This window comes from Anomaloglossus baeobatrachus (genome assembly GCF_048569485.1).
Source record: "Anomaloglossus baeobatrachus isolate aAnoBae1 chromosome 5 unlocalized genomic scaffold, aAnoBae1.hap1 SUPER_5_unloc_14, whole genome shotgun sequence".
Taxonomy (NCBI): domain Eukaryota; kingdom Metazoa; phylum Chordata; class Amphibia; order Anura; family Aromobatidae; genus Anomaloglossus; species Anomaloglossus baeobatrachus.
The window spans coordinates 531,188-554,657 of NW_027441789.1; the positions used below are offsets into that span (position 1 = coordinate 531,188).

The 23,470-nt window shown below is 44.2% G+C and overlaps 1 protein-coding gene across 1 annotated transcript; it reads left to right on the forward strand.

The window, feature by feature from the left end:
• Positions 1-1,319: 1,319 nt before the first annotated feature.
• Positions 1,320-23,286, forward strand: LOC142258864 (uncharacterized). Its single transcript, XM_075331436.1, has 4 exons — positions 1,320-1,376; positions 9,465-9,587; positions 9,669-9,746; positions 22,363-23,286. Exons 1-4 carry the CDS (start codon positions 1,320-1,322, stop codon positions 23,284-23,286), a joined length of 1,182 nt encoding a protein of 393 aa, XP_075187551.1.
• The last annotated feature ends 184 nt before the right edge of the window (positions 23,287-23,470 follow it).

Here is a 23,470-nt window from a genome sequence, read left to right on the forward strand (position 1 = left end):
AAAATTCAAATATTGCTCCTTTCGTTCCAAGCCCTCCCATTTGTCCAAACAAAGGTTTCAGACCACATGTGAGGTATCACCACGTTCATAAAAAAGTGGGTAACAAACCTTTAGGTCACATTTTTGGAATTACCTCTTGAAAAAGTGAGAAAATGTATGCTAAAGCAACATTTTTGAGAAAATTATTAAAATTTTCAATATGACAACGTAACGTTAACAAAATCTGTGAAGTACCTGTGGATCCAAAATGCTCACTATACCCCTAGACAGAAGCCTTGAGGGGTCTAGTTTCCAAAATGGCGTCACTTGTGAGCAGTTTCTTCTGTTTAGGTACCTTAGCGGACCTGTAAATGCAACATGGTGCCCGCAATCTGTTTCAGCCAAATTTGCTTTCCAAAATTCAAATATTGCTCCTTCTGTTTCGAGCCCTCCCATTTGTTCAAACAGAGGTTTCTGACCACATATCGGCGTGCTCATAAGAAAGTGGGGAACAAGTTTTGGGGTCCATATTGTTGTGTTATTTCTTCTAAAAGTGAATAAATTTGGGTTAGAGCAACATTTTTAGGTAAAATTTAATTTTTGCTTTTTTTCATTCCACATTGCTTTTGTTCATGTGAAGCACCTGAAGGGTAAATAAACTTCTTGAATGTGGTTTTGAGTACTTTGGGGGGTGCAGTTTTTAGAATGGTGTTACTTTTGGGTATTTTCTGTCATCTAGGCATATTGAAGTCACTTCAAACGTGATTGTGGTCCCTAAAAAAATGGTTTTTGTAAATTTTGATGTAAAAATGATGAATCGCTGATAAACTTTGAACCCCTCTAACTTCCTAACAAAAAAAATTTTGTTTCCAAAATTGTGCTTATGTAAAGTAGACAAGTGGGAAATGTTATTTATTAACTATTTTGTGCCACAGAAATCTCTGGTTTAACGGTATAAAAATTCAAAAGTTGAAAATTGCTAAATTTTTAAAATTTTTGCCAAAATTCAATTTTTTTCATAAATAAACGCAAAAAATATTGTCCTAAATTTGGTACTAACATGAAGTCCAATATGTGACAAAAAAACAATCTCAGAATCACCGGGATCCGTTGAAGCGTTCCAGAGTTATAACCTCATGAAGTGACACTGGTCAGAATTGCAAAATTTAGTCTGGTCATTAAGGTGAAAATTAGCTCCGTCACTAAGGGGTTAATGTTATATATCGGCTCATCTCCTTCCCATTCAGGGCCTTATAATATCGGATCCTCTCAGTGGAGATCTTCTATAGAAGAGAATTTTCCTGATTGCCCCATGGAGGATGGATATGGACAGGGACAAGATGGCGGAGAGGATATTACACCTCACCCTAGAGATCCTCTTCCGGCTTACTGGAGAGGTGAGAGATTCTGATGACGTCACTGTGAGGCAAATCCCGGGATATGAAGATGAATTATGACTCCAGTCATAATCCCTCATCACTCCCTGGCAGTGCCCCCTCCCTTCTTGTTCTCAGTGTTCCACTTACACCTCCATGGCCATGTCCTGTGATATGGAAATGAGGTGGTGTGGGAACAATGGACACAGGATGACTCCCTGCCGCCACCCTGTAACAAGAGTTGTATCTCATTAGCAAGGCTATGGAAATAGCCAGACAGAACGACTCCAGTAAAAAATGGTTCATATCTCGCAAGCCATATTTCCGATAAATATGGCAACCGTAAAAATGGTGTCTCCGCATGTGGACGATGCCGACACACCCTTTTTATGGGAGCAGGACATTGGGAAATGCCCCAGGCGTGATATCAGCCAATGGGGAACTGGCAGACAGGTCATGAATCCCCTCGTTCTGTAGCTAAATTCATAACTGTCACAATGAGAGCATTGGCGTCCGCCTACGACGCTCCCAGGCAAAGTTATGGCCCATATTCCATGTTGGGATATTGTCCATAACTCAAGCCAGGGGTGGAGCAGTGCTTCCCTGTGAGGTCACTAAGGTAGGAGGGGACCTGGATCTGCCCAGGTTGATAACCCTACTTCGGCCATTTTCCAGCGTTCTTTCGCTGGGGGCACGTGTAGGAAACATCTGTGGGAAGGATCCTAGAAACCTGGGTACAGCGCCCCCCTGTGGCCAGACGCAACAAGGTAACTGCTGGAACTGTGTATGCCTGTTTGTAACCCATGCTTTGATTGTAACTGTACTCTGACATATGTATATTCTGTAGATTCCCTATTGTATATATTGTAGTTTCTAGTGTGCTTTAGGCTGATTAAATTATATAATTAATCTTGGGCTGTTCTGTTATCTCGATCTTGAATCCCACGTCTGTGTGTTCGGCTAATAGTTACCGTGAAGCGGTTGGTGGCAGCGAGTTTGTGCCAAGGATTATTGTGGGGAGGCCAGTGAGATTCAGGGAGATTTTATATATTCCGCCCGTGGAGGTCGGGGGAATATATACCCTACTCTCACCGGGGACCCTTCAATAATCGGCATAAGTAGTATAGCGGCCTCCTTGCTTATTGTCGGGCAATTCCATAATTGGCCTGACTATAAGAGGGGCGCTAGAGAGCGCGTCACGTGCTCTGTCTGTCGGTCGGGAGGTATAAAGGAGGGGTGACCCCCACTTGTTACCCCCCGATTGTGACGTACTGGTAGCCAGCGCGGGGGATTTCTGAGTGACCCCCCCGGTGGTTTGTGACATATTGGTGGCATAGCGGTGGGATCGAGATAATAGTGTGTGTGAGTGTGAGACCCATACTCCCAGACACTAAAGACTGCCTGCAGCAGCTGTGGCTGCTGGGGTCTTCAGACTAGCTCAACACTAGAGTGTCAGAGTGCAGATACTGTAAGGTGTGTGGAGGCATCAGGTGTCAGTTCTGTGTCAGTGACCAAAAGTCTGCAAGAATGGCTGATGGCACCAGGAGCAGAGCTATGCAACTGGCCAATGCTAAGGCAGGAGCCGAAGAGAGGGAGGACGGTGCTGTGGACAGCAATGAGGAGGTTGCCCACGAGTCCTCCAGGAGCTCGACGCCAGAAAACCGTTCTGCCGAGGACATTGCGCAACCTGGCACTGCTGGACAAGATGAGGAGGAGCTCACCCAAGGTTCCTCAACGAGCCAGATGCCAGCCCTCCGCTCTGAAAGGGACAGTGAAGCACCAGGCTCCGCAGCGGGCCGCAGATCACCACGTGCCATTCCACCGAGCCTGGGAGGCTCGGATAGCCTTCTTCAAATGGCTATGGCCCTTCTCCAGGCTGGAGACCAGAAGGGCTACAAGGAACTCCTGGCAGAGCGCAGGGCAGAGCGGCAGGCAGCGCGTGATGCTGAGGCTGCGGAGCGGCAAGCAGCGCGTGAAGAGCGCCAGGCAGAGCGTGAGGCTGCGGAGCGACAGGCAGACCGTGACTACCAGCTGCATCTAGCCAAGCTCCAGCCCTCATCAGCCACACGTGACCTTCAAGACACCAAACTTCCAAAGGTCCGTGTTGAGGACTTCCCAGTGCTGGAGAAGGATGGAGACTTGGACTCTTTCTTGACTGCTTTTGAACGGACTTGCTTGCAGCACCATCTGGACAAGGAGCAGTGGGCCAAATACCTGACCCCCCGTTTAAGGGGTAAGGCCCTCGATATCCTTGGGGACTTGCCTGCTGAGGCAGATCAGGGCTACGACACCATCAAGCGGGCCCTGATCCAACAGTACAACCTCACCCCAGAGTCCTACCGCAAGAAGTTCCGGAGCCTACAGAAGGGACCAAAGGACTCCTGGGCTGACCACAGGCGGGCACTTGCCCGAGCTGCCGACCACTGGACCCAAGGCCTGCAGCTTTCCACCGGACCGGAGATCCTGGACTTGTTCATCACGGAGCAACTCTTGTGGAACTGCCCTGAGGATCTCCGCCAGTTCATCAGAGACCAGAAGCCAAAGGGGTCCACGGCTACAGCTGCCCTGGCCGATGACTACACCAACAATCGGGCTCCTGAAGCCAGGACAGCAGCCACCAGCAGCACCTGGAGAGGGGGTAAGATGAATTCTGCGACTGCCCCACCTGCCCCTAGACTGCAGGGGGTGTCCCCCTCAACTCCCCTCTCCAGGCCCGTGGCAGAGCCAAGACGGTGCCACCAGTGCAACCTACCTGGACACTTCAAGGCCATGTGCCCTCAGCGTCCCAAGGCCCCGGCTCCGTCCCCGTCCCAAGGGCCGCCCAAGGTGTATTGTGTGGGTGGGGATGGTGGTAGGTCCCTGGACAGCTTCCAACCTGTCACCGTCGGCCGGTCTGTGACCATAGGACTGCGAGACAGCGCCTCGGAGGTGACTCTGGTGCGGCCTGAGATGGTGTCCCCCCAAGACTTGATCCCTGGAAAAACCCTCGCTGTCTCCGGGATTGGAGGCACTGACCCGGCGCTGCCTGTTGCTGACATTTATGTGGACTGGGGCGCAGGGCGGGGGGTGAGGGAGGTGGGGGTAACTGATCGGATCCCTGCAAACGTGCTACTTGGGACAGATTTGGGGCAGATAACCTCCCAGTTTGGGCCCCAACCAAGGGCTGAACCTTCAGCCAGTACTGACATGCCTCCGGACAATGTTAATGTGTTATCTATGAATGATGTAAGGGAGGAGGGAGTGAACTCTGATATTTCTGCTTGCATAGACACCATAGACACACACTCAGCTGCAGCTGTGACAGGAGGGGAGGGGGTCAGAGAAAGGTGTGACAATGCCTCTACAAGTAACCAGCCTGTGAGCTGGGATCTGTTGCCCTCTGCAGGGATAAGCAGAGAGCAGGGTGCTGCAGGGGGAGGACCAGTGTGTGGGGTGGGGGCTACCACAGCAAATGTGGGGTCCCCAGAGATTTCACAGCGGGGTTCTGTTGCTGCAGGAGGGGAACAGGCAGGTGAGATTGGGGCCGGTCCAGGAGCGGAAGTGCTCCCAGGTAAGATCTCGGTGCATGGTTCCCCCACAACCGGGGTGTCAGGAAGCCAGGTAGGTCTGCCTGAACCGGCGACTTGGTCAGGAACGGAGGAGGAGCAGGCACGACCCACGGTCGCAGCGGCTGTGGCCGCTGTCACCCGCAGTGGGAGTGCTGGAAGCCAAGGGGCCTCCCGGAGGTCCGATAGCTCTTCCCCTTCTGACCAAGTGGCAGCCGAGTCAGGTGGAGGCCAGGACACAGGTCCCGGGGTACTGACTGAAGATGTGACAGTCTCGTCGATTCTGGCCACATCTAGTCAGGGGTTTCAGGCAGCGTTAGAAGCTGACGACAGCCTGAAAGCTCTTAAGGAGCAGGCGGCACAGCCTCCCTCGGACTCGGACCCGGAGCGAGTGGTCTGGGACCAAGGACGGCTGTACCGGGCCACGGTCCAGCAGGGTTCACCGGAGGCGTGGCCCAGGGACCGACAGTTAGTGGTACCCTATCCGTTCCGGACGGAGTTGTTGCGGATCGCACATGAGATTCCGATGGCCGGACACCTAGGGATCGCTAAGACCAAGGCCAGGTTAAACCAGCATTTCTACTGGCCAAAAATGGGGGCCGATGTGGCTGCCTACTGCCGTTCGTGTGAAACCTGTCAGAGAGTGGGGAAGGCGGGGCCACGCCCCAAAGCCCCACTGGTATCTCTGCCCATCATCGATGAGCCTTTCAGGAGGGTGGCTGTGGATCTGGTCGGCCCGCTGGCCATCCCCAGCAGCTCCGGGAAACGCTTCATACTGACGGTAGTGGACTATGCCACCTGGTACCCAGAAGCAGTGGCCTTGTCGTCCATTCGGGCTGACAAGGTGGCCACCGCATTGCTGGAGATTTTCTCCCGAGTGGGTTTTCCCCAGGAAATGCTCACTGACCGGGGGACCCAATTCATGTCCCAGCTGATGGAGGCCCTCTGTAAGCAAGTCCAGGTGCGACATCTGGTGGCCAGCCCGTACCATCCACAGACTAATGGCCTGTGCGAGCGGTTCAATGGCACCTTAAAGCAGATGCTTAAGATGGTGGTCGACTCCCATGGGTGTGACTGGGAGCGGTATCTCCCACACCTGTTATTTGCTTACCGGGAGGTTCCACAGGCCTCAACAGGATTCTCACCGTTTGAGCTCCTGTACGGGCGACGTGTGCGGGGCCCCCTGGCTCTGGTGAAAGAGGCTTGGGAAGGGGATTTGGCCACCCCTGGAGTGTCGGTTATCGAGTATATCATGCGCTTCCGGGACAAAATGCAGGCCTTGACGCAACTGGTACACGACAATATGGCTCAAGCCCAGGCCGATCAGAAGCGTTGGTACGACCAGAACGCTTGTGAGAGGACCTACCAAGTGGGTCAAAAGGTGTGGGTACTGGTCCCCGTACCACAGGACAAGCTTCAGGCAGCCTGGGAAGGCCCATACCTCGTGTACCAGCAGCTCAACCCTGTAACGTACCTGGTCACCCTGGACCCTGCCCGTGGAAGGCGGAAGCCCTTCCATGTGAACATGATGAAGGCACATCATGAGCGGGAGGCAAGTGCGCTCCCGTGTGCAACCTGCCCGAGGAGGGAGAAGCGGAAACCCTCTTGGATATGCTAGCCCAGGTTAGGGCAGGCGGATCCATTGAGGATGTGGAGGTTGGCCACCAGCTCTTGGAAGACCAACGGTCCCAGCTGTGGGCCACCCTCCTCCCCTTCCGGGGGTTGTTTACCAACCAGCCCGGAAGGACTGACTTGGCTGTCCATCACGTGGACACTGGGGATCATCCCCCGATCCGGCGTTCAGCATATCGGGTCTCCCTGGAGGTGCAGCAACACATGCGCCAGGAGATTGACGAGATGCTGAAGCTGGGGGTGATCCAGGCATCCAACAGCGCTTGGGCCTCACCTGTAGTCCTCGTCCCTAAGAAGGACCGAACCACTCGGTTCTGCGTGGACTACAGGGGGCTCAATGCGGTCACGGTCGCCGATGCGTACCCAATGCCACGCATCGATGACCTGCTCGATCAGTTGGCCGGGGCTCAGTACCTGACCATCATGGATCTGAGCCGGGGATATTGGCAGATCCCCCTGACTCGCAAGGCCAGGGAACGCTCTGCCTTTATTACCCCATTTGGACTGTATGAGTCCACGGTGATGCCATTCGGGATGAGGAATGCCCCTGCCACTTTCCAGCGGATGGTCAACACCCTGCTCAAGGGACTTGAAGGGTACGCGGCCGCGTACCTGGATGACATTGCCGTCTTCAGTCCCACCTGGGAGGACCACCTAGAGCATCTAGCACAGGTGCTCAGGCGGATCCACCGGGCAGGTTTGACCATCAAGCCGGGAAAGTGTCAGCTGGCCATGAGCGAGGTCCAGTACCTCGGTCACCGGGTAGGTGGGAGAACACTGAAGCCCGAGCCTGAGAAAGTGGAAGCCATCGCATCCTGGCCCACCCCCAGGACCAAGAAGCAGGTGATGTCCTTCTTGGGGACCGCTGGGTACTATAGGAGGTTTGTTCCATGCTATAGTAGCCTGGCAAAGCCCTTGACGGACCTCACCAAGAAGAAGCTGCCCTCTGCAGTCGATTGGACAATGGACTGCGAGACAGCCTTCCGGGCCCTAAAGGACGCCCTGTCCAGCCCGCCCGTGCTACAGGCAGCCGACTTCACGCGGCCGTTTGTAGTACAGACCGACGCCAGTGACTTCGGCCTCGGTGCGGTGCTCAGCCAGGTGGACTCTGCGAGCCAAGAGCACCCGGTCTTGTACCTGAGCAGGAAGCTGTTACCAAGGGAAGTTGCCTATTCCACGATGGAGAAGGAGTGCCTGGCCATAGTGTGGGCCCTGCAGCGTCTGCAACCCTATCTATACGGGCGCCACTTCATCGTGGAGACGGACCACAATCCCCTCAGCTGGTTGCACACCGTCTCTGGGACGAATGGGCGATTGTTGCGATGGAGCCTTGCGCTCCAGCAATACAACTTCACCATTCGCCACAAAAGGGGCCGTGACCACGGTAACGCAGACGGGCTGTCCCGACAAGGAGAGGTCGCGGACGGGCGCACGGGGGAACACCGGAGTGTGCTGCCCCCTAGCGCCCTCAAAAGGGGGGAGGTGTGAGGCAAATCCCGGGATATGAAGATGAATTATGACTCCAGTCATAATCCCTCATCACTCCCTGGCAGTGCCCCCTCCCTTCTTGTTCTCAGTGTTCCACTTACACCTCCATGGCCATGTCCTGTGATATGGAAATGAGGTGGTGTGGGAACAATGGACACAGGATGACTCCCTGCCGCCACCCTGTAACAAGAGTTGTATCTCATTAGCAAGGCTATGGAAATAGCCAGACAGAACGACTCCAGTAAAAAATGGTTCATATCTCGCAAGCCATATTTCCGATAAATATGGCAACCGTAAAAATGGTGTCTCCGCATGTGGACGATGCCGGCACACCCTTTTTATGGGAGCAGGACATTGGGAAATGCCCCAGGCGTGATATCAGCCAATGGGGAACTGGCAGACAGGTCATGAGTCCCCTCGTTCTGTAGCTAAATTCATAACTGTCACAATGAGAGCATTGGCGTCCGCCTACGACGCTCCCAGGCAAAGTTATGGCCCATATTCCATGTTGGGATATTGTCCATAACTCAAGCCAGGGGTGGAGCAGTGCTTCCCTGTGAGGTCACTAAGGTAGGAGGGGACCTGGATCTGCCCAGGTTGATAACCCTACTTCGGCCATTTTCCAGCGTTCTTTCGCTGGGGGCACGTGCAGGAAACATCTGTGGGAAGGATCCTAGAAACCTGGGTACAGCGCCCCCCTGTGGCCAGACGCAACAAGGTAACTGCTGGAACTGTGTATGCCTGTTTGTAACCCATGCTTTGATTGTAACTGTACTCTGACATATGTATATTCTGTAGATTCCCTATTGTATATATTGTAGTTTCTAGTGTGCTTTAGGCTGATTAAATTATATAATTAATCTTGGGCTGTTCTGTTATCTCGATCTTGAATCCCACGTCTGTGTGTTCGGCTAATAGTTACCGTGAAGCGGTTGGTGGCAGCGAGTTTGTGCCAAGGATTATTGTGGGGAGGCCAGTGAGATTCGGGGAGATTTTATATATTCCGCCCGTGGAGGTCGGGGGAATATATACCCTACTCTCACCGGGGACCCTTCAATAATCGGCATAAGTAGTATAGCGGCCTCCTTGCTTATTGTCGGGCAATTCCATAATTGGCCTGACTATAAGAGGGGCGCTAGAGAGCGCGTCACGTGCTCTGTCTGTCGGTCGGGAGGTATAAAGGAGGGGTGACCCCCACTTGTTACCCCCCGATTGTGACGTACTGGTAGCCAGCGCGGGGGATTTCTGAGTGACCCCCCCCCGGTGGTTTGTGACAGTCACATTACATCATTCTTATCTATGGGAATAACAGATGGACAGAACTGGAGAGGTGAGGACTCTGGAAATGTCTGGAGTGAGATTTATTACTGTGTCTCTCCATAACCAGGATTACACAGTAGTGAAGAAGACCTCTAGTGAGCGCTGTCAGTACCCTGTGTCTGAGGGATGGGGAAGACCCCTGAGCCCAATCATGGGGCCTCCACCTCACTCCCCGATACATGAGGACATCAATGACCAGAGGATCCTAGAACTCACCTACAAGATGATTGAGCTGCTGACTGGAGAGGTAACACTGCTGGGAATTCTGGGACATTATACAGTAACGCTATGAAGGGATCGGGGGTGACGGTATCATTGTATGTGTCAGGTTCCTATAAGGTGTCAGGACGTCACCGTCTATTTCTCCATGGAGGAGTGGGAGTATTTAGAAGGACACAAAGATCTGTACAAGGACGTCATGATGGTGGTTCCTCAGCCCCTCACATCACTAGGTAATAGACAGGACTAAATACACACGGCCTATAATTATCTGTATGTAAGGAATGAATTCAGCCCCTGTATGTGTCTCCTCCAGGTCTATCCAGTAAGAAGACAACACCAGAGAGATGTGTGAAGCCCCGCAGGTGTAGTGTCGGTGTCGGTGCATTACCTTCAGGGACTCCACTCGGCTGGATCTCCGTCACTGGTAGGAAATCTTCTGTTTTGATCGTGACGCCACTCTCAGTATTGCGGTCAGTGGGGACCGCCACTGCAGGTTAGGGGACGCCTGGGGCTGATGGTGGGTGCAGTCGGATGTAGTAGCCTCCTGAGAGTGAGGCAAGCCCCAGGGCCCTGTATAGGTGCGTAGTACCACAAGTCGCAGAATGACCACACAGGCAGGATGTCTTTTAGGGTTTTTACTCACATTAGATGGCAGGGTGAGTAACCCGGGCGTAGCTGGGGTGAACCAGGTGGGAACCAGGTATCCTTCAGGCTGACTTTATGAGGGTGACTACTGACTCGCCTTCCTTAGCCCTTGGTGGTTTGGGGTGACCCCGACTTTTAGTCCCTATGGGGGTCACCCAGGGAAGATGCTGCAGCCTCTCTCTCCCCTTCGTTCGCCGTATGCTTGTTCCCCGGACCAGGCCACTCCAGCTGCTTGCCTCCTGTGACCTATGGGCCCTCACTGCGGTTACGTGGCTGCGGCTTTTGTGGTGTTGTGGTGTGGGCTTTGAGAGCCCCACACCGGCAGGTTTAGCAGAAGAAAGCTGGATCTATCTTCGCTTCGGGATCTGCCGCCCGGTTGGGCCTGGTGCTCTCTAGCAGTCTCCTTACTTCCCACTCCGTTGCACTCCCTAGCTGAAGCTGGCTTTCAGGTAGCACTCCTAGTTGACCGTTCTCCCCCGTCTGTAGCCACTGCGCGGACGCTGTCAGATTGCACAGCTCCAGGGATCTGCTCCTCACTTGAGCTCCCTGGACTCTACACTGAACTGGCTCACTGCTCCTCCTCTCCTGTTCTTGCCTACGCCACCTAGCAACCAGACTCTCCACCACACCCCTTGAGAGGAGATGGAGGCTCTACCCCCTCCACTATTCCAGTGAAGGTGAAGGCTTGCCCCCTCCTGGGATCCCCAGGGGTCCTCTCATGGGTACATGTGTGAGACCTGGTCACTATGCGCCTGTGTTCCACACCCCAGTCAGCCTTCTGGATTACCTGTATTGTACTGTCCCCAGCATGGGTGCAGTACTCAGTGGTGCCTGACCAGGTCAGGGGCGCCACAGATGTCCCCGTCCTCTTCTCCCACAGGACTGTAAACAAGAAGATCCCGATGTTCCTCAGGATCATCAGGTAGATGGAGAGAAGGTGCCATGAAATCTCCCTATGATGTGTAGACGCTGTGAAGGTCTTGTGCTCAGTCTTGTTTTATCCTCCAGTATTATATGTGTTTTACTTGTGTAATGAGAGCGGTGGAGATGGCAGGATTAGAGCTGATCATAGATGGGACTTCTCCATCTGTCTGTGACTTTTACAATATTTGTTTCAGGGGAAAGATCTGCCCCATATTAATACTACAGAGACATATGTGAGGGGTGATGAGCGGAGTAAAGAGGAGATTTCTACAGATAACCGCCCAGGTGAGTAGTGAACACTAAATGCAGAGAAGTCACAGATTCTTCTCAGTCACCGGCTGTGGCTGCTTTATCAGGGTTGTAGTCCGGCCATATCAAATGGTCACCATTCTGCTGCTAGACCACCACATGCTCCTCCACCCAAAACTGTCCCCATTATTTTGGGCATTGGACGCTCTTCCGTTGGAGTGAGATCTGTATCAGATCAGCCAGATCTTACAGGTAGGATCCATCCTATCCACTAAAATTAGAAGACGTTGACCCTTAGCTGCCCAGATCTCTAATCTGCAAAGAACAATCTAATCAGTATGGTGGACCACTAAGAGAAAGCGGAGAGTAATGATGCTGGTGACGTCCTAGATTCTTAGTTTGGTGCCGTGTTCACCAGGTGAATAAAGATTGATTGCTCTCAGTGGGAGAAACAAAATAATAATCTTGTAGTTGATGAAGAGACCTCAGTAGTCTGGAAAGCCTTCTGTTGTAACATCATTTATTTTATCTTTATTCACGATTAATAAGTATCATAACTACAAGATTCTTATTGTTTCTCCACTGAGAGCAATGACTCCATCTTCCTAGAATCTCGGCATCTTATTGATGGATCTTCCTTCTCTCCCTTCTGATGAATGTGCTGATAGGGGCGTTTATATCCAAAGTTTGGCACAGGGTAACTGTAACATATGAGGGAGGTTAGGATTATTCCACAGTGGGTACACTGAGGCCGGGCAGCCCACCCATATGATTTCCAAAATGTAATTAGAAAAAAAAAGGAAAGTAATTAACACATAAAGATCTGAAATTTTATCTTCAAGAGCCTGAAAGATATTTTCTCTGAATTCTACAAATGGTCCATTATATAAGAACTTGTACTGGAGCCGTCCATTGTGGAGTCCGAGAGGCAGAAAGTAAATGTCTAATATTTCTTCAAAAAACTCATCTGACAGAAGATATTGGCCCCTACAATAGTTTGGATTGCCGAGAGCCCCCGAGCCACATACTGTAATTACTCCAGATGTGTCCCCTCTAGTTACTAAATCACTGACGGTGAAGGCTGTCGCGGTGGAGAGTGGTCATTTTAGTAGATGTGTTATTGTCTATAGTCACAGTTTCCTCTATAATAGTTAGTACCAAAGCCGCTCTTATTTCATGGCTTTCCACTGCAGCCAGTTTTCTGCTCCTATCCAGGCCCCATTTTTCCAATCTGACATCTCTCACTTTACATGATGACACCTTTGTAATGTTAAAGGGAACCTGTCACCAGATTTGGTCACTATTAGTTGCGGCCATCACATGTTGGCTCTTATATACAGTATTCTAGTATGTTGTATGTAAGAGCCCAGGCCGTTCTGTATAATGTAAAAAACACTTTTATTATACTCACCTACGGGGTAGTCTGGTCCGATGAGTGTTGCTGCTTTCCAGTCCGGTGCCTCCTCTACTAAGATGTGCGTTCTCCTTGTTCTCAGGCCCGTATGGATGATGTGTCCTATGTCATCCACACAGGCCGGTATTTCAGTCCTGTGCAGGTGCAGTTTGATCTGCCCTGCTAACGGCAGGTCAAAGTAATGGCATGCGCAGGTGAAAGGAAAGGTTTAAGACTGCCCGTGCATGCGCTATTACATTACTTTGAACTAGCATCCGCAGGGCAGATCAAAGTGCACTTGCGCAGGACTGCAATACCGCCCTGTGTGGATGACGTAGGACGCGTAGTCCACATGAAGCTGGGCAGAATTTACTTGACCGGAGACTATCAACACCATTAGACCGGACCGCCTCTAGGTGAGTATTATAAAAGTGCTTTTTTATGTTATACAGTGCAGCATAGACTCTTATATACAGTATTCTAGAATGCTGAATTTAAGAGCCTATTGGTAGTGGCTGCAGCTTATAGGGGCCAAATCTGGTGATGAGTTACTTTTAATCTGATCTCAGTGTTTCTGAGATTTGTACTTTATCTTACTTGTACTGTTAGGTTAATTTGTTTTGCATTTATTAAAAAAACAACAAACAAACCTGAAATTTGCCAAAAATGTAAAAGAATTAGAAATGATCAAACATTGCATTTCAATGCTCTTAAAACAAAAAAAATACCGCAAAATATAGTAATTAAATAGCATTTACCGTATTCTGCTTTAGTCTAAATGACAGAAGCCATATCTCTTTATAATCAAGAGTCTTTCAGCTACAACCATTGTGGAAACCCTCCATTTTTCAACTGTCGGAGTAGCAGTTTGGTATAACCTGGCCTACAAAACATTATTTGATGGCTTAATAAAATATACGGGAGGCAAAATGAACATAGAGGGTTGAACATCATGGTCTACTGGTTCCTGCTCTGAGGTCTACTGTTAGATTGTAAACATCGGATACTAGGATACAGACACGTGTTCACACCCACAATGTAACACTCAGGAAACGGAGCTGACAACTAGCAACACATCTCTAAGGATAGACCATGTTGCCCTGGCACTTCCCATAGGGGAAGGATGCCTTAAATACCCAGTGCCTCTCAGTCATAGGTTGACTACCTGGTTAGGGCACGTTGGCCTTTTAAAAATAGGTGCTCGCGCCCTAAGCACTCTCCCAAGAGTTCTGCATGGTGTGTTGTAAAAACATTAAAATTAATACATCTAGTTATCAAATATTTTATAGTAGGACATATAAGTTCATAGTTCTGTTTATGTTGGAGGGCATAGTTAATTAATTAAGTTATTATAAGGAGAAGTATTAAAATGCCCATATTGAATATACATATATGTGCTGAGCATGGAAGGATATATTTATATTCTTCCAGAAGCTTCTAGAAGATTATGTCATGGAACTGTGTTCAGTTAAAACACCCTATATGGTTTGGACAGTTGCCATATAACACACGATGGAGGGGGTTAGTGCTCGCTCCTCCACATTGCCTGCTGTCAGAAGACTGGAGTGCTGCAAGATGAGACACGCTGTCCGGCCTAAGAGATGACACCCCCTGCCTTGCCATTCAGGAACCAAAGAGAGATGGGTAAAGACTTCCCATTGATCAGTATGGACTAAATGAACTCTTTTTACCTAAGCTAACAAAGTATATTATTTTTCCTTTCTGTAACTGAACCCTGGCAACCATTTTTAAATAGATAAAATACATTTATTTTTTACATTTTTGAACTTCTTTCTTTCATGCGCCTTTACGTATTTGAAGAAAAATATATTTAAGAGTATATTTTTTAACATTTGGTGAGCCACCCATTCGTAATTTTTTTGCATTTTTTGTTGTTCCTTCACTTTGCATAAGGGGGGTCAAGTATCTCCTGCAAAGGATCAGGAATCGACAATTTATAAAAAATCACGCAGAACCTAGGAAATACGTATAAGTCAAGTTGCATGAAAGTTTTTTTTTTAATGAACTTTAAAGTTTTTACAAAGCCACAGAAGTTAACTTTTGACGTATTTTTGAGCAAGAAAGATAAAGTCAGTCCATAAGAAGTATTGGACGTGCTGAACAAGGTGAATCAAGTCTTACAGGATCATCCATCAGATCATCTGATCATTTCAGGTAAGAAAATGGATTTTATCTCTTCATATGTTAAGCAAAGTAAACTTCAGTTCACTTATCCAGATATTTCTAATGTGGAAGAGATTTGGTTACGCTTTTATGAGGAGTGTGAACTTGAGAATTCACGTATAGAATGTCTAAGGTCTTTTAATAGAGAGAAACAGAAAATCAGAAATGTCTGTCATTTAGTCTATGATTTTCACAAGTTAATCGTAGAAAAATGTAAAAATGGTGGAAATAGACAACCTGAATTGTCAGGAGAGTCAGTGATAGAGAAATCCGAAGACTGCTTAGAACTTGGAATGTCAGTCAGTGATATTGTGAATTCTGACTGTAATGTTGGCTGTAATTTTGCAAATCAGAATTTTGATAATGGCGGCAGACATGTGCTACGTAATCAAGGTCATTTTCAGGACACTGGGAAAGAAGCAGGAAATGACGTAGAGAAGCCAGAAGGGGGAGGAGCCAGAGTGGGACACGTGCAGAAAGGACACGTGGAGAGAGAAAATGGCGATGATCAGTTTCTAAAAATAGAACAGGCTAAGTTAGGGATTAAACTTAGAAAAAATTTATTGGACATATGCAAATAAATTCCCGCATATAATCCTAAAATACATGTTTGCAGAAATTCAGAGATATTTGAAAGTTCCGTTGAGAAGTTAAATTTAACCAATAGTGAGACGAATCAGTTATTCCGTATGTGGATACCTCAGCATTTCTTTAGACATTTGGCATTAAAAAAGTCTTCTGACAATGAGACATTTGATTGTTCAAATGATAATGATATCATAAGGCTGAAAAATCTCATCTTCTGTACAAGGAATGAATCTGATCCAAATTATGAGATGATGAAGGAATTACAAATTGAACAGAATGAGAGTACGTTCTCATTTATGTCCGTTTTTGAACGTTTGTATAGGGCGGTTATTCCAAATGTCAGATTGGATGGAATGATACGTTTATTCATCAAGAAATTTAATTTCCTTGACAATGCCGCCTGTGCGGTGGCATTAAATAAAAAGTCCCTATTCGAATGTACGACATTTATCGATTTTGTTAGAAATCGCCAAAGTCAATCAAAACAGAAATTAATTAATTCTGAAAAACCAACACAAAAAAGGGAGAGTTTCCGTGAAAAACCAACAGTGTCTCCCAGATCCAGATATTTTTGTGACAGGGTGTATGAAATTCGCAGGAAGATGCATACGTGTTACAAATCATACAATCCACCCCAATTTTTGTCATCTAAAAGTCTTTTTCCACAGGAAAAACCCTTGTCACCAGTGACGGGATCGGTCACTGGGATTGAGGATTCCAGACAAATTCTGAGTAAAAGCTTTGAAAGACAGAAACAGGTGTCTTGTGGAGATCCTCTCCCTGGGTTAGGATTTGATAGTCCGCGACAGCTGGGTGGTCTTTCAGGGAGAGACATTCTTTCTCATATAACAGAAAACCTTAAATTACATAAGTTCCGAGATTCCTATAAGTTCAAAGTGAATTTAATAAAGCGAATCTTTGAAGAAAAAATTAGGTTTGGTCTTCAGCAAGATAAAGTGGATTTCTGGGTAAATTAATTTTATTGTTTGATAAATATGTTTATTCATATACAGTGAATTTCTGTATATATATATATATATATATATGTATATATATATATATATATATATATATATTAAAGGTAGTGATAGTAAATGAAGGTCATATTTTCATTTAGTAAAATGATAGTTTAATGTTATAAATTAATAATTTGATCTCTGTATATGAATAATAATTTTTAAAATAAAGTAATAAGAGAAAGTAACAGATTTTAAGTGTTTCATTTTTATCATAAATATGATAATAATTTTATTCTTTTTATTTCCCTCAGAATTTATCAGTAAAGCAGATTGATGAAGTATTAACTTTTTATTTATACATTTGTTCTTGTCCTCAATCAGGTAACATATATTTTATTGGGTAAGGATAATCGCGAAAGAACGATTAATAATAATTAATATTTTCTCAGGTACCAATTGCCAGAGTATTATTACTTTAACGTTTCTTTTATGAATATATATCTTCTTTAGAGTTATTAGAAATGTAATCTGAGCTTTGGAGTGTAGTAAAACTGCTTGCTGTTTTGGAATGGTGTTCTTTGCGCGTACCAGAGCATGTGACTTTTGAATTACTAAAGCTAATAATAAATGTCTGTCGGTTCCATGGTCAAATGTACAGTATGTAATACATTGGAATTTGTATTTTTCAAGAAGTACTTCAAATTAGTAACATAATTTTTGAAATGCGCATAGAATATTGGGGAAAAAAAAGGGATATGTGTTTGTCAGTTTCTCTGTAGAAGTATATGTTAAAGAACCATGGCAGTCTTGTGTGCATAGATGTGTCTATGAATGATTGATTGTCTGAGCAGCTGCTAAAGTCAGAGTACTTGGATCCAGAAAAAAAAAAAAAAAGGGAATTTTTGTTTTAACTTCGAGGTTATAATATATGTATGTATACTATTAGATAATAAGTTATAGTACATAAGTATAAATGAAGGAATTTATACCGGATATATATATTATTCTTAGACATATTTCTTTAATATAGAGATGTTAGGATCTTTTGTGTTAGTCACTTCTTTTACTGATACATAAATTGGTAACATTTTTCTTTTCAAATATGGAAGTGATATTTATAATATGGTCTTGAAGATATATCACACAAATTTTAATTTAATTTAATCTAAACATATATTAATTTTTATAATATCATATTTCATGATATTGAAAGGGAGAGGTTTGGTCTCAATCACACCCATTTATATTTGATAATATATGTGTTTACAGGATACTTTAATAATTAATATTTCAAGTACAAAGGAAGAATTGGGAATAAAAAAATATATTTGAAGTATGTCATAATGCATTTATATACTAAGAGAAGTGTATTATTTGCAAGGTTACATGACTTAATTATTTTTATAGGTTACTGATGGGTATGGTAATCCTATAAGATACTGGTAACATTAAGGTTATGTATTATTAAAGACATAGGTGTTATATACATAGAAGGCCTTATTTTTATTTCAATTTTTATTTTTTATTCCGATTTTCATTTTTTCTTTTGATTCCTATTTTTTTATATTAATTATTATTTAATATTCACATTTTTAATCAAAATCTTAATTTTACAATTTTTACTTTTTCTTCAGATTTTAAATATCTCAATTGAGAAAACACTTCAATATTTAGTTCAGTAATATCTAATATAAGAATATTACTTTATTAAATATGAATCATATTAAAAGGGAAAAGTTCCATTTTTTGGAAGAAAATATACTTCCTTCATCAATATATACAATTGTCTACTTCCTAGTAATACATTATTTTTATATTAGTATGTTAACACAATAAGGATGAAATATTACTTATAGTTACACATTTCCTTATAGTAGGTTATTTAATAAATAATAGACAAATCAAATAAATTAAATTAAAGTAATAAAGATGGAAGATCAAGGTACATCTAGGTTTACCTTCCTATATATATTATATTTTCAATCAATAATAATTTATAATGGGTATTATTGTGTTTTGATGAAATCATCCAGTCTTTTCCAAAAGGTTATTTGCTTTGGTTTATAATTTTACAAATGATCTAACTAAAAAGCCACATTGTTGCCTTTCATATTTATAATATGATACATGTTATAGGTACACATTATATTGTTTCATATTTTATATTATATTTTGGTTACATTCAACACATTGCCACCTATGGGTTTGTAAGGGTAATGCACCAACGACAAAAAGGTCATTACAAGAAAATACTATTGTCTATACCATTATGCAGTATTTTATCATTCTAAGTATCAATTATATTAATACTTCTACGATAATAATAATGACATGGTATTATAGTATTAGAGTTATGATACGCTGTGACATTTATTAGTGATAGTTATTGCCATATTTGGTATCTAGATTAGGGAATGAATCAGTCTTCAATCAAGATTACAGAAGATAAAAAGACTTTATAATTTTCCTAAAGTTAAAAGGGATTCTGCAAAAAGGTCCAAAAGGTAACGTCTCAAATAAGACTGTGAAACATACAAAATACACTTACCGCGTTTGCACTTCAGAAACACAATAGTCCTATGGTTCAAGGATGGACAATGACACATGGTCTGTGCATTAAGACCTCCCTACAGATACTAAGAAGAACAATGACGTGTTAAAGTTAACCCCTGTCGTGCTGACCAAGAACGTCTTAACATCTGTTCCAGATTTGACAACAGGCAGCATGAAGGATAAAAGGTGACTAATGCAAATTACACTGCACATACATCAAAGACTTTTGCTATTCTTCTACACTCATGAACTGTGGTTTATCAACATTGGCTATGGACTTTGTAATAAAGAATAAAGTTTATGGACTCGATCTAACGATGATAAACGCAATATGGGACTGTATAAATTGGTAACCATCCATTTTTATCAAAGGATTTATTTCTAAGAGACTGTGTTTATGCCGGATTACATCGGAGATAAGAAGACATCAACTCAGAGGACATCATATGGTGACCGGATTTGTTTTTTTGCATTTCTTTTTAGGTCTAGCAAAGTATAGTTATATATTTTTATATGATTGATCAGTCATGGCCTATCATAACAGGAATCAACATTATTATATTATTGAACTTACAACATGAATAATGCAAATTAATTATTATTCATCATTATTATTAATATTAATCCGTTATCACCAAATAAGGAAAGAAGATTTGTTGTTTTAATGATGTATTAATTAATTTTCGGGGTTACTCCACCCGCTTCAAGGGGGGTTTGTAAAAACATTAAAATTAATACATCTAGTTATCAAATATTTTATAGTAGGACATATAAGTTCATAGTTCTGTTTATGTTGGAGGGCATAGTTAATTAATTAAGTTATTATAAGGAGAAGTATTAAAATGCCCATATTGAATATATATACAGTTAGGTCCAGAAATATTTGGACAGTGACACAATTTTCGCGAGTTGGGCTCTGCATGCCACCACATTGGATTTGAAATGAAACCTCTACAACAGAATTCAAGTGCAGATTGTAACGTTTAATTTGAAGGTTTGAACAAAAAAATCTGACAGAAATTGTAGGAATTGTACACATTTCTTTACAAACACTCCACATTTTAGGAGGTCAAAAGTAATTGGACAAATAAACCAAACCCAAACAAAATATTTTTATTTTCAATATTTTGTTGCGAATCCTTTGGAGGCAATCACTGCCTTAAGTCTGGAACCCATGGACATCACCAAACGCTGGGTTTCCTCCTTCTTAATGCTTTGCCAGGCCTTTACAGCCGCAGCCTTCAGGTCTTGCTTGTTTGTGGGTCTTTCCGTCTTAAGTCTGGATTTGAGCAAGTGAAATGCATGCTCAATTGGGTTAAGATCTGGTGATTGACTTGGCCATTGCAGAAGGTTCCACTTTTTTGCACTCATGAACTCCTGAGTAGCTTTGGCTGTATGCTTGGGGTCATTGTCCATCTGTACTATGAAGCGCCGACCGATCAACTTTGTGGCATTTGGCTGAATCTGGGCTGAAAGTATATCCCGGTACACTTCAGAATTCATCCGGCTACTCTTGTCTGCTGTTATGTCATCAATAAACACAAGTGACCCAGTGCCATTGAAAGCCATGCATGCCCATGCCATCACGTTGCCTCCACCATGTTTTACAGAGGATGTGGTGTGCCTTGGATCATGTGCCGTTCCCTTTCTTCTCCAAACTTTTTTCTTCCCATCATTCTTTTTCAGGTTGATCTTTGTCTCATCTGTCCATAGAATACTTTTCCAGAACTGAGCTGGCTTCATGAGGTGTTTTTCAGCAAATTTAACTCTGGTCTGTCTATTTTTGGAATTGATGAATGGTTTGCATCTAGATGTGAACCCTTTGTATTTACTTTCATGGAGTCTTCTCTTTACTGTTGACTTAGAGACAGATACACCTACTTCACTGAGAGTGTTCTGGACTTCAGTTGATGTTGTGAACGGGTTCTTCTTCACCAAAGAAAGTATGCGGCGATCATCCACCACTGTTGTCATCCGTGGACGCCCAGGCCTTTTTGAGTTCCCAAGCTCACCAGTCAATTCCTTTTTTCTCAGAATGTACCCGACTGTTGCTTTTGCTACTCCAAGCATGTCTGCTATCTCTCTGATGGATTTTTTCTTTTTTTTCAGCCTCAGGATGTTCTGCTTCACCTCAATTGAGAGTTCCTTAGACCGCATGTTGTCTGGTCACAGCAACAGCTTCCAAATGCAAAACCACACACCTGTAATCAACCCCAGACCTTTTAACTACTTCATTGATTACAGGTTAATGAGGGAGACGCCTTCAGAGTTAATTGCAGCCCTTAGAGTCCCTTGTCCAATTACTTTTGGTCCCTTGAAAAAGAGGAGGCTATGCATTACAGAGCTATGATTCCTAAACCCTTTCTCCGATTTGGATGTGAAAACTCTCATATTGCAGCTGGGAGTGTGCACTTTCAGCCCATATTATATATATAATTGTATTTCTGAACATGTTTTTGTAAACAGCTAAAATAACAAAACTTGTGTCACTGTCCAAATATTTCTGGACCTAACTGTATATATATGTGCTGAGCATGGAAGGATATATTTATATTCTTCCAGAAGCTTCTAGAAGATTATGTCATGGAACTGTGTTCAGTTAAAACACCCTATATGGTTTGGACAGTTGCCATATAACACACGATGGAGGGGGTTAGTGCTCGCTCCTCCACATTGCCTGCTGTCAGAAGACTGGAGTGCTGCAAGATGAGACACGCTGTCCGGCCTAAGAGATGACACCCCCTGCCTTGCCATTCAGGAACCAAAGAGAGATGGGTAAAGACTTCCCATTGATCAGTATGGACTAAATGAACTCTTTTTACCTAAGCTAACAAAGTATATTATTTTTCCTTTCTGTAACTGAACCCTGACAACCATTTTTAAATAGATAAAATACATTTATTTTTTACATTTTTGAACTTTTTTCTTTCATGCGCCTTTACGTATTTGAAGAAAAATATATTTAAGAGTATATTTTTTAACATGTGTGCAGGCCCTGGGAGATGGCAGCAGTGACCAGGGTCACGGAAGTCCCCACTGAGTGACTAGGAGGGTAAGTGTGCTGGAGTCCCCAGCAGGGAAAGGGTGCAGGACCTTGTGGGGACGCCGGTAAATGTGTTACAAGCTATTTTATCAATGATATCCTTAAATTTGTATATATTACAATATTTTTTTTATTGTTGGCAGATGAGTGTACCAGGAGAATAGAGGCACAAATGACATCTTCAATTTTTCAATCACATGGCCTTGATATCACACAAGATATAACTGAAGTGAATGCCACTATTCCAGATATACCATCATTCCTTCACAGCAAAGATCTATCATCAGTTTCTTTTAAACAAGTCCTACCTTCTGATTCATCACAGGCTATTAAGAAAAATAAATCTCACAAAACGGGCATTAAAAATCAAAATGTTCTTACAGCAAAGAAGCAGTTTTCAACTTCAGAATATCGAAAAATCCATAAAAAAATTAACACAGGGGAGAGAAGATTTTCTTCAGAGTCTGTTAGTTACCAGAAAACTCATACAGAGGAGAAGCCTTTTTCATGTTCAGAATGTGGGAAATGTTTTACCCGTAAATCAACATGTTTTGAACATCAGAGAACTCACACAGGGGAGAAGCCTTTTTCATGTTCAGAATGTGGAAGATGTTTTGCCCGTAAATCAAATCTTGTTGCACATCAGAGAATTCACACAGGGGAGAAGCCTTTTTCATGTCCTGAATGTGGGAAATGCTTTGCAGATCAAACAAATCTTGTTATACATTATAGAACTCACACAGGGGAGAAGCCTTTTTTATGTTCAGAATGTGGGATATGTTTTGCACATAAATCATATCTGGTTGCACATCAAAGATCTCACACAGGGCAGAAGCCATATTCATGTTCAGAATGTGGAAAATGTTTTAGTCAAAAATCGTGTCTTGTTACACATCAGATAACTCACACAGGGGAGAAGCCTTTTTCATGTTCAGAATGTGGGATATGTTTTGCACATAAATCATATCTGGTTACACATCAAAGATCTCACACAGGGCAGAAGCCATATTCATGTTTAGAATGTAGGAAATGTTTTAGTCAAAAATCGTGTCTTGTTACACATCAGAGAACTCACACAGGGGAGAAGCCTTTTTCATGTTCAGAATGTGGGAAATGTTTTGCACAAAAATCCAATCTTTTTCAACATCACAAAACTCACAAGGGTAGAAGCCATTATCATACATAGAAGGAGAGAAATGTTTTACTCAAATTTAATTAATCGACCACTAAGAAAAATTCACACAGGGCGAAAATATATATTTCATAAATTGAACAAGAAAACACAACAGAAACAGTCAGAGTAAAGGCAAGTAAGTAAACGAGAAAGGGAAAGCATGTTAGCAGTTACATTAGAATTATAATATATACAG